The sequence below is a fragment of the Suncus etruscus genome, chromosome 1, assembly GCF_024139225.1.
Source record: "Suncus etruscus isolate mSunEtr1 chromosome 1, mSunEtr1.pri.cur, whole genome shotgun sequence".
In the NCBI taxonomy this organism is placed as follows: domain Eukaryota; kingdom Metazoa; phylum Chordata; class Mammalia; order Eulipotyphla; family Soricidae; genus Suncus; species Suncus etruscus.
In genome coordinates, this window is record NC_064848.1 from 73,667,139 (window position 1) to 73,679,493 (window position 12,355).

General features: G+C 40.5%; 1 protein-coding gene across 1 annotated transcript; it reads right to left on the reverse strand.

Moving 5' to 3' along the window:
- Positions 1 to 4,918: 4,918 nt before the first annotated feature.
- On the reverse strand, positions 4,919 to 12,265 carry MRPL50 (mitochondrial ribosomal protein L50). The gene is made up of 2 exons (XM_049770217.1): positions 12,159 to 12,265; positions 4,919 to 5,474 (listed from the first exon to the last, which is right to left on the reverse strand). Exons 1-2 carry the CDS (start codon positions 12,245 to 12,247, stop codon positions 5,084 to 5,086), a joined length of 480 nt encoding a protein of 159 aa, XP_049626174.1. The 5' UTR covers positions 12,248 to 12,265; the 3' UTR covers positions 4,919 to 5,083.
- Positions 12,266 to 12,355: the final 90 nt, after the last annotated feature.

The following is a 12,355-nucleotide window of genomic DNA, read 5'->3' on the forward strand; positions in this document are numbered from 1 at the left end:
CTAAGAATATCCTAGAAATGTAGCTCAGGGTCACTTATCTATTATATCATTTTTTATTTTTTATTTTTATTTTTTGTGGTTTTTGGGTCACACCCAGCAGTGCTCAGGGGTTATTCCTGGCTCCAGGCTCAGAAATTGCTCCTGGCAGGCACGGGGGAGGGAGGGACCATATGGGAGTCCAGGATTCAAACCGATGACCTCCTGCATGAAAGGCAAATGCCTTACCTCCATGCTATTTCTCCACCCCCCTATTATATCATTTTTAAAAGCAGTCAAAAATTCATTTATTTAAATAACTTAAAAGAATTTTATGGACTATATAAGGTATATACTTTGATGCAGCTGACCCTGGTTTAACCCACAGCATCACATAATCCAAGCATCACCAAATCTGCCCCGGAGGCAGCCCAGATAATCCTGACACCAAAGGCCCTTGTATTGAACCAGACACAGTAGATCACCAAGAGGAGTAACCTGAACACTGCTTGAAAGACACTATGCCCTCCAACCCCCACACCAGAGACATTTAAGGCCAAAGACATCTCAAACGGATAAGCAGTTTGCATGCAGGAAATCTGGGTTTGGTTCCCAACAAATGGTCTCCTGAGCATCCTAAGTGCCTGAGCAGAGAGCTGGGAATAGGCCCAAGCGCATGTGGCCCTAAACTCACTCATATTTAAAAAAAAAAAAAAACCTATATGCATTTTTGGGGACATTTGCCAGTGCTCAGAAATTACTCTTGGCTCTGTGCTCAGGAAACACTTTCTTTTTTTAGAAACACTCTTTAATGGGCTGGGGGTGAACATGGCATTCAAAACCAAGGTTGGCTGTATTCAAAGCAGGCATTTATCTACTGTCTCTGGCTTCACTTCTGAAATTCGCCATGTGAAATCTAAGAGAGTAAAGCACGGGATCAGGGAGACAAACAGCCTCATGGGCTGAGTCTGGATTCTCCATCACATTCCATATTATTGTCAAAAACTAACAATTATAGGAAGAACCAGGATAATCATATACAAACATCTTAGCTATTGTAACCTAACTACGCTAAGCCAATACAACAGGAACACTGTGACTGAGAGTCTCTAAAATGAATTTATTTCTAAGGATCTCTCAGAGAAGGTAGGAGTGGGATAAGAGTGGTTAGGACCCCTCAGGGAGTTTCTCTAGTGGTGGGTTAACAAAGTAAGGCATATTATATTGTAAATGTACACATCTCTGACAAACCTATTATTTTTCCCTAATGATCAAAAAAATACAAGGTGAAAATTTTTTCTTCTTGGTTAGGAATATAGTACAAATGGGCTGGAGCACATGCTTTGCATATGAGACCCATGTTCAATCCCCAGCATCACAATGCACATGGCCCATCCTCTAGCACTTACACCCTCTCAGCACTGTCTGCACTGCCTCTTTTTAGTCCCTGTGTAGTATCAATTCCTCCTTCCTATTTGACTCTCTAGCCATGTTTAGAACTTAAGTAATTCCTAATTTGATCACTTTGTCGCTGCTAGGTTGTGATGTGAGCAATCACAAAAGATAGCTATACCACTTTATTTGGTGGTAGAAGTGCACAGAAATTAGGAACCATGAGTCTGCAGAAGATCCTACAGAGCAAGTTAAGTCCTGAACTCCACCTAGGCTCCTAGGTTCACTGTCTATTCTAACTTTCTAGTAAAGTTACTTCACTTTTTTCAATAAGAAAAAAAGAAATATGTCCAAAAGCGAAAACAGGCTTTCTCAGAGAACCTTGTAAGGAAAATCATTATATACAGAAAAGGCTATGGGCAATTCCATAATACAGTGCAGAGTAAAAGGTTCAAGTGAGTTCTGAATTGTACCAGGTTTGCTCCTACAAAGCTGACATAGGCCTCTCATTAGTTGCTACAATATATAACTTTCTTTGACAGTCAGGGAATGATTGGCAATTCAGTGCTATCCTTTGATCTTACTTTGTCCCTTCAGTCTCTAGATGGGTGTGACTTTAGCTTTTCGGCTGGCATCTTCTGGATGGAGGTGGGGAATAGTGGCAGGGACTCTTTGGATCACATTCTTGGTTTTGTCTTTTTAAATTTATCCTCTAGGCCTAACACCCCCACAATTACCTACTTCGTTATTCAGAACCATCTGATAATTTGATTTTTAATTAATTACCACAAAGTACATCAATTTGCAGGTTTGTCAAGCTAATGGATACTTAAATGGCCAAACTGTGAGATATATATATATATATATATATATATATATATATATATATATATATATATATAAATGTGGTTCTCTTCTAGTAAAACAAAGTTATGCAGAAATAACTTCTTTAAGAATCATGGGCCCAGAGATATAGCAAGGAGGTAAGGCGTTTGCCTTTCATGCAGGAGGTCAATGGTTCGAAGTTTGAATCCCGGAGTCCCATATGGTCCCCCAGGCCTACCAGGAGCAATTTCTGAGCCTGGAGCCAGGAATAACCCCTGAGCACTGCCGGGTGTGACCCAAAAACCAAAAACCAAAAAAAAAAAAAAAAAAAAAAAAAAAAGAATCACAAGATAGGGGCCAGAGAGATAGCATGGAGGTAAGGCGTTTGACTTTCATGCAGAAGGTCATTGGTTCAAATCCCGGCATCCGATATGGTTCCGAGCCTGCCAGGAGCGATTTTTGAACGTGGAGCCAGGAGTAACCAGAGCGCTGCCGGGTGTGACCCCAAAAAAAAACAAAAACAAAAGAATCACAAGATAGGGGCTAGAGAGATAACACAGCAGTAGGTCATTTGCCTTGCATGAAGCTGACCTGGGAGGGACCCTGTGGTCCAAAAACCAATAAATAAAGTAAAAAAAAAAAAAAAAGAATCATGGGGCCGGGAAGGTGGCGCTAAAGGTAAGGTATCTGCCTTGCAAGCGCTAGCGTAGGATGGACCACGGTTCGATCCCCCGGCGTCCCATATGGTCCCCCCAAGCCAGGGGCAATTTCTGACCGCATAGCCAGGAGTAACCACTGAGCATCAAACGGGTGTGACCCAAAAAAACCAAAAAAAAAAAAAAAAAAAAAAAGAATCACAAGATGTTTTGTCAAATGAGTTAAAGTGTTATAGATGTTAAATACTGTTAACAACCACTAAGAGTGTAGACCAACATTATTTTGTTCATTTTTTTCCCTTCCCCCTGTTCAATTAATATCCTGGAGAAAACTTACGTTTAGTTGAAGTGTTGTTCTGAGGTTAAATTAGTAAAATAATGCCTGGATTTTAATCCCAACTCTCTTTAGTGATAAGTAGTGAGTAAATTTGCTAACTTTCCCATAACTTAAATCTTTTAAGTATGAAATAAATATAAGTATAGTATCTATAATGTTTCTGTGTCAAGTGTGTTAATGCATATTAAGAATAATTGCAAAGTCTGAAAATATAATAAATTAAATGTTATAATTATTAGTGTATGTTATCATTACTAGTTCACTTTCTTTTTTCATTTTTTTTATTAAACCACCAAGAGATATAGAGTTAAAATGTTTTTGATGGTTGAGTTTCTTATGTCAACTATTTTTCATCTAACTGCTTATTATATGATACATTCATTTTCTCACCATTATTATATTCAAATATCTTTAATTTCAGGCCTTTCCTGACTTTTCACATCCTCACTCTGTAATTAACAGAAAAATACATGAATAAAGATGAGTAAATTCCTAAGAAAAATATGGCTTATAATTTTTGTTATAATTATTCTATGAGAAAAATATTAAAGTATCAGAGAAATGAAAAAAAAAAAAAAAAGAGTGTAGACCAAGACTCCTGGCACACAGGTTGGAGGCAAGAGAATATGGGATGAAGAGCCAGGAGACTCAGGAACAACCCTTCCAGATACCTGATTCATACTGTGCAAGCTTATCACTCAAATTTACGAGAGTATGGTCAGAATCTGGGTAGTACCTAAACTCCAGGAAATCTCTATCCCGGAATCCTCCCCACAGACCTTACCAAGTAATGACTATTCCAACCCTAATTAACTTGTTATGTCCCTCCTCTCAGGCTTATGGCCACACTCTGATTCTGAAATTAAATACTGTAATTTTTAGTATTCCTTAATATACCATTTATTTTTTTATTTCTCTTTGTGTGTGTATTTTTATGTAGATCAGGGGAACCTGGAACCCTGATCAGGATCCAATGGCCATGTAACTCAACTCTTCTAGTACCACGATCATGTCCTTCAAAGAGAATATCCAGTTATATATAAAACCTGACATAACTAATTTCTAAGTTACAGCAACTAAGAGTTGGCATCTATTTACATTTATGTTACTTTTAAAAAAATGGCAAGGCAAAAAAGCAAATTTCAGTTACAGCTTTTTGTTTTTAACATATAAAGCACTTCAAAAAAATCTCACTTTAGGGCCGGAGAGATAGCATGGAGGTAAGGAATTTGCCTTGCATGCAGTGTCAGTGATTCGAATCCCAGCATCCCATATGGTCCCCTGAGCCTGCCAGGAGAGATTTCTCAGCACAGCGCCAGGAATAACCCCTGAGCACTGCCAGGTGTGACCCAAAAAACAAACAAAAAAACCCAAACAAACTCACTTTAATTCTTAGGTTAATCCAAATGGGCAGATCATTTTTATTTCTATTTAAAGTGAAAACAAACTCTTTTTCTATTAAACCACACACATCTTATCATTTTTAACTATACACTTCTGTTTCCTAGTTTATTCATGTACTATAGAGAATACCCTTAGATTTAATAATTCTAAAAGATTAAAACACTTCCTTGCAACTACTATTTTCTGCCTCTGAAAAGAAAAGACCTCATGTGAACTTGTTGTGGCTACCTATTTATTATCTATTTATTTATTTATTTATTACAGGCTTCTGAAAAAAAATTTTTTATAATTATCTGTTCTACTTAAAAAGTTTCAGCAAATGTGACAAAAGAAAATTCTGTTAATTCATGATATGAGGAAAAAGGATAAAACATTCTTTCACAGAAAAAGTAGATTTAGAGAACAGATATAACACTTTCCATGGTTAAGTATCCAAATGTGTAAAAAGCTTATTGAGAGCCCGATGATTTCAATGTATTCCTCTCCAAGTTCCTTAGTATCCCCAAGTAATTTTTAAATTGGGAGGCAGATTACTGGCAAGAAGGTCATCAAATTTAGATCTATCCTTAATAGGAACATGATAGAAATCCAAAACATCTCTGACGCTGCACATCTGATGAAGCCTGGAATTAGGCACTGCATGGCCCAAGTCATCAGCTAATCGCTTCAGAAAATTAAATTTTAAATAACTGTCTTCCAGAGAGATGTCCTGCCAATTGCTAGAAGAAACAGATGAACCAAAAACTTCTTTGGCACAAGATTCCAAACGATACTGGAGATCATCAGGAGGAATATATGCTTGACTTCGTAAGGGTGGGCATACAAGACTGGATTCTTCCTTCACTTCTTCTACTGTCTCAACTACCACTGGCTTTTCTTCTTTTCTGGAAAGATAGAAAATATGTGAAATGGTTTATTACCTCAATAAGTTGAGAAATCAGTAACTACAGGACCCAAACTTGCCCATCAATTAAAATCTCAACTTGCACACCTACAGATTAAGTGTGGCAATATGAGGATACAATCAGTTTATGGTTGAACTGACTGGATACATAGAAGTCAAAAGCTAGGAGCAGGAGCAATAGTACAGCATGTAGGGCCCTTGCCTTTCAAATGGCAGACCTGGGTTCAATTACCAGCATTCCATATAGTCTCATGAGCACTGCCAAGAATAATTTCTGAGTGCAGATCCCAGAGTAACTCCTGAGTCAAGTGTGTGTATGTATATGGGGGTGGGGGAATCATGTTAGTGGGGTCAGAGAGATGTACAGTAGGTATGGTACTTGCATCGGGGGTTCTATTCCTGATATCCCATAAGGTTCCCCAATAGCCCACTAGGAGTAAATACTGAGTGTAAACCTAAAAGTAACCCCCAGCACTGCCAGTTACAGCTCTAAAACCACATACACACCCCACACACACTCAAAAGCCAATCACAGATTTTACATGTCCTAAGACATCCCTCAAATGAATGTAGCAAGTGAATCATTGTATTGGATTACCAGTTCTCCATATTCCAATCTCAATCTACCTTCTAATCTCATCTACCACAAATCTTTGGAATACACTCTGACCAAGTTAAACTTCATTCTGTTTCCCACATTTCCAATGTTACATGTGACCTCAAGTGAAATGCCTCTTTCATCTCCACTTACAGAAACTTTATTTTTGCCTTAAGGTAAAAAGAAAAAAATTATTCTTCCAATAAGCTTTACGTGATTTCCCCCAGAAAAATTTCTCTCCAACTGCTATTTTATATTTCTCTCTGAGCTTATCACATTCTACATGAGTTTTAATTTTATTTATACCCTATTCTGCTTACAACATAAGTGTTTATTTTTCTAAACATTTTTTTGTACTTTCTGACTGGCAATTATTTGGAGTAGGTAGTAAGTGTCCACAGAAAGCTTAGAAACAACTCAAGAGCTCTAGCCACTAAATGTCAGTAGCACCTGGAAACCAGGCATTGTCCCTTGGTAGGCAAAACTGTCCCTAGTAAGAACAGTGTGCCAGATTATAAATCCATAAAAACAAATACCCATTTTACCAATTTTGGGAGCCATTGAAAATTTCTTAATTGGCACTCCTAGGTGCCCACGGGGGGGTGGGGGGGGGGAGGGGAAAGAAAAAAAAGAAAACTGCTCCACAATGACTGCATTATGGAGCCAATATGAAAGAATCCACTTGAAAAAATATTTTAGTGCTTAATGAAAACCCTGTTCATAAACAAACTCTTGTCTTTTATGGAACTGGCATCTGATTCTGGCTGGTCACCCCAACAGAAATGAAGGTCCTAGAAGTGAGTTGCTATGTAGAAAATAACATGTTTTTTTTTCCACAAACAACCCATACCTATACCCTATATAACCCCTCCCATGTACTATCCCCTCTCCCCCCTCCCTCAGAAACCTGACTATCCCTTCACCCCTTAATACAATCCCCGATATTCCCACCATGTTATAATTCTTCACCCTCAGTTCTTAACCCATTAGGCATCAAGACCAACCTCCTACACCAACGAACCAGTACCCAGTTCCCAAGTGAAGAGATACCCACTCAAACTCACACCTCGTTCCTGGAAAGAAAATACAACCAACACCCCGACTGACTCATGCAGTGTGGCCCACCTAATCACCTCTCCCTATTGTGGACTGTGGCTTAATACCGGATTAGCTCCAAAAGGACTCCCATTGCAAGACTCTACCCAAGACCTCCCTGCATGGAGCCCACACCTCACGAGGAAATCTCAAGACAATGGGGAAGCCTATACTATCATCATAAGTATAGACCTATATAACACTACCTCCTATACTGTTTCTCCCCAAATGTAATCTCCTGTACACTTTCTCCCTTTTTCTTTGTTTTTTTTTTCTCCCCCCCTTGTTCGTTTTTATTTATTTTTATTATTTGTTTTGTTCTACTTTTTGTTTTTTGATTTGATCTGTTTTGTGCTTCTTTTGGGTCACAGCTGGCGGCCCTCGGAGGGTGCTCCTGGCTCTGTGCTTGGAAGTTGCCCCTGATGGGCATGGGGGACCATGTGGGATGCTGGGATGTGAGCCACCGTCCTTCTGCAGGAAGGATAGATGCCTTGCCTCCATGCTATCCCTCCCGGCCCCACTTTATTCCTTTAATTATGTCTTTTATTTAATCCTTTTTTTTTTCTTTTAAGAAACTCTTTTTTTAGATATGTCTGAGAATATATTTTTTTAATTTTTGTCATGGGTCTGTTTTCTTCTCTCTCCACCCCCAAATCCACCAGCAATATAATGTGGCACCACTTCTTCCTGCAAAGGCATATTAAAAATAGGGGAAATTGTACGTGTAAAAAAAAAAAGCTCTTGGGGCCGGAGAGATAGCATGAAGGTAAGGCGTTTACCTTTCATGCAGAAGGTCGATTGTTCGAATCCCAGCATCCCATGTGGTCCCTTGAGCCTGCCAGGAGTGATTTCTGAGCACAGAGCCAGGAGTAATTGCTGAGCATGGTGAGGTGTGACCCAAAAACCAAAAAAAAAAAAAAAAAAGCTCTTATCTACTAGGGATAAGAAGAACTTATACTTTTTTACAACACAGAGACATCTCCCACCCTGACTATATGTCATGTGGAACCAACCTAGACTCCAGGGAAATAGGCACCTACGGTCCAGCCTTGACTCTTGGATCCCAGACATAGATAGAAACGACAGAGTTCTCCACAAGAGTTCCAGGAACCAAGTCCCTCCAGGGCATTCATAATGCTGCTCTGACACCAACATACGCCAGTTCTAAATTGATAACCTGACAACGAGAAAATGAAAACAACTAGATCTAAGAGCAAGTTATCCTTCCTCACCAGCCAATGATAAGACAAAATCTGAAGACATGTCACCCTTTGATCTGTGCAAAAACCAAGACTGCTATATACAGATGACTGGTTGTTACAACCAGGACTAGACAGTATGCATCCCGGGACCAACAACAACAACAAAAAGCTCTAACCTAGCTTTTGGTCTACAATCTGTTCAACAAACAAGATCTCCAATTCCAGAGGTCTGACTGAGACAACCGCAAGTGAACAGGTCTTCCAGAAACATAACGTTAGACTCTGTCCCAGGCTCCATCCTAGGAGCAACATAATGACCAAGAACACCAACTACAGAAGATCAATTAAAACGACACTGAAGAAGCAGAACTGCTAGAACCACAAAGAAAGCCTTCATCATAAGCTCCATTCCTCGAGCTCCGCAGTCACCAAGATCTCTAGATACAGAGGTCTGATTTTACCATCCATGACGAAGCAGAAATCTTCCAGACACCACAAAAGCACCGAGGGGAGAGTAAATGATCATGCAAGGAGTCTATAGTTAATCCCATGACAGTATACTTCAGGAATGGAGAAACCCTGTACCTCCTAGGCCAAGGGAATTCCCTCTGTAATATCCCCAATAGTTATTGTGCCTATGCAGGGGGAAAAAGAAAAAAAAAAAGGAAAAAAAAGCACAAAATAATCATTTTTTCACATATATATTTATTGATTGTTTTTTGACGTCCTTATTTTGGTGGAGATAGTGAAGTTAATGTCTCCTTTTTTTATTTTATATTATTTTATCTTATCTTTCTCTTTCTTTTTGCACTCCGGCATGATTTAAATTCAGAACCAAGACTACTGTGTGGTGCTTCTCTTTATTGCTGTAGGGCTCACTGGATATTTAATTTGACATTTATTTTGTATTGTTATTGTATTTCTATTACCTTTTTCATGTCCTCTCTCAAACCAAGGCTGATAGCCACTAGAAGGACTCCACCCATTTTCAGCATATTTTTATTTATTTATTTTTTTGCATAATCTTTACCCCATTCTATAGCTTTTCTTTCCCTCAAACAAAACCACATAACTCAATCTATTTAGCTTAGCCTCTCAAATAGAGGGGGAAACGGGAGGGCACCAGGACCAAACAGATGTATGATCACTGATAGTAAGCTAGACAAAGAGGGGACCACCTACTCTAGCAGCCGGGGGGGGGGGGGGGTGACGGGGGGGGGGGATATGGGTTGCAGAAAGGGAACGGGGAAGGGGAAAGGACAAATTTGGTGGTGGGTATTCCCCTGATTCAATGTTAATATGAACCTAAAATACTAATGTGAAAGATATGTAAGCCACTATGATTTTAAAAAATTTAAAAAAAATAAAAAGAAAATAACATGGTTTTTTAATGTTATTCCACTCTGCCTACTCAAAAGCTTTTTTGGAGGGGCTGAAGCCATAGCACAGCAGTAGGGTGTTTGCCTTGCATGCAGCTGACTCAGATCAAATCTGGGTTTGATTCCCAGAATCCCATATGGTCCCCCAAGCCAGGAGCGATTGCTGAGCACAGAGCCAGGAGTAACCCCTGAGCGTCACCAGGTGTAGACCAAAACCCAAAAAATACCACAAAACAAAAAATTGGGGGGGGGGAATTCACTCTGCAACAATTTTTCAACTTTTCCTTTCTAGTGGAATATTAAAAAGATACAAAAAAATGTTACAAGACCTCCTACTTGTAAAAAAAAAAAAAAGTTCCCTTACACTCCACAATCCCCTGCTACTTTTCAGGAAATCTCTCCAAAGAACCAAAAATCCTTAAGTCTCTTGTTTTAAGAGACTTATTTCATTGTGTCGAGAAAACTACTAATTTATTCACTGATACTCCCAGAACATGGATAGGAAAAAGGGGATTTTGGAGTAAGCAATGACTGTTGGAGATTACAACCTATGATCTGGGGCCTGAGTGGGGAGCCTGTGTTTAGGAAAGGAAACCCACAGGTCCAGGAAGATACGAGAATCATCCCTTTTCAAACTCGAAACAGCCCTGTGTTTGAGTATTAAGGGGTGCCAAGAGCCCAGACCAGCTCATCATTTTCCAACCTTACTTCAACAAAGGCGCTTTGCTGTGTGTGCTGGTCCACAGGCCCGTTAGCCCACATCCCACTCTATTTTGTTGAAGCCCAGCTCCCACATTAAATTAACCCAATGATTAGCAGACCCAAGGGGTATGGCTCAATCCATGATCTGTCCCACTTTATGGACACATTTCCATTATTTGCCCCTTGGAATCCTCTCCCAGCTCCTCACATTCGACTGCCCTCATTCCCACTGGTAATAATTTCTTTTTTTAAAGGAAAGTTTCTTCAAAGTTACTCCTTAAACTTCTCCAAGAACACCCAATCATAATGAACTGCAAGAATCCTTCCCGGTGCTGTCACCTCATCTAATCCAGTCTTTTTCCTCCATACCTGCCACGTTCAGAAATTATAGTCGTCTATTGTATATCCCCTCCCACCTAATAGTGTGCTCGCCACGAACAATAAATAACATGGTCCATCATCAACCACGGAAAACGTGGGTCATGGAAAAAGATTCTGGGAGGGGAAGGAGCTAACCAATGCAGGAGTTGATGAAAAGGATCCTTCTGGATAAGAAATGGGGGATCCCAAGTGGGTAAATGTGTTTCCTTAAAAGCCCCTCCCCATTCCCTGCCAAGTTTTGATGCTCCAAGAGAGTGACTTTAAGGCAGTGCTTCTCAAATAGTGGGGTACGCCCCCCCTCGGGGGACAAGGCTCCGTAAAAGGGGGCGCGTTTGACCTCAGCAAACACTGTCATAATAAGTAAAGCCCCGTGGTTATGTCTCTGTATGTCTCTGGAGCTGAGAGTTGCTGTGTCCTGCTTCAAAAAGCTATACATTGCAAAACGTGCTCATTGTAGCCATTGATCTAGACATCACCTCTGATTAAAAAATCAGCTCAAATTATTGTATATATTTTTGTTTTGCAGGTTAAAGTTTTTTTTTGTTTTTTTTTGTTTGTTTGTTTTTGTTTTTGGGCCACACCCAGTGACGTTCAGGGGTTACTCCTGGCTGTGCACTCAGAAGTCGCTCCTGGCTTGGGGGACCATATGGGACGCCGGGGGATCGAACCGCGGTCCTTTCCTTGGCTAGCGCAGGCAAGGCAGGCACCTTACCTCAAGCGCCACCGCCCGGCCCCCACGTTAAAGTTTTTATTTAAAAAAAGATACTATTTACAGTCGCGCGGGGGGCGCGAAAAATGCTTTCTTCTTCCTATGGGGTATGACAGAAAATAATTGAGAAGCACTGCTTTAAAGTGACTTTGGCACTAGTAGGACGGCGATTGTAGATGGGTTAGGCTAGAGGTTTTCTACGATTTGTCTTGTGGCCATTTGGCCATTTAGCAAAGCTATATAAAATGCAAAAATCTGCTTGGGGGGAAATTAAGTCACGCTTAATGGGGCCTCACGTCTCTCGTTCTTCCCAAATGAGCCTCGAGTTCCCTAAATTTTAGCATCAAGACCGCTTTGACTGTGAAAAAGAAAAAAAGCCACCTAAGTGGAAGAATGGAAGTGGGGGATTTGTAGGATGAGGACATGGAATTCAGGAGAAGTGAGCGGATTCTAACACTGGAAATCCGACGTTCCAACTTTTTTCTCGTCCTTCCCCAGGGCAGGGGAAAACCGAGTGTCCCGAACTTTCTTCCCTTTACCCTCCTCGATACACTTCCCTTCCCAAATATGTGACCTGCAGACCATCCTTTCGCTTTACCTGGGTCGAGACCAAAACTGTCCTCGTGAAGTCCAAGAGACGGGCCGCGTGAGACGCCACCAAACGCCGGACGCTGACAGAGCAGCCATTGCGGAAGACCGTCCGAGACTGACGCCCCGCCCATCACCGAAATTGATGTATCGCAGACCAGCCAATCGGGTGTGATGTTAGGGGCAGGTTCCGGCCTCGTGCGCAGA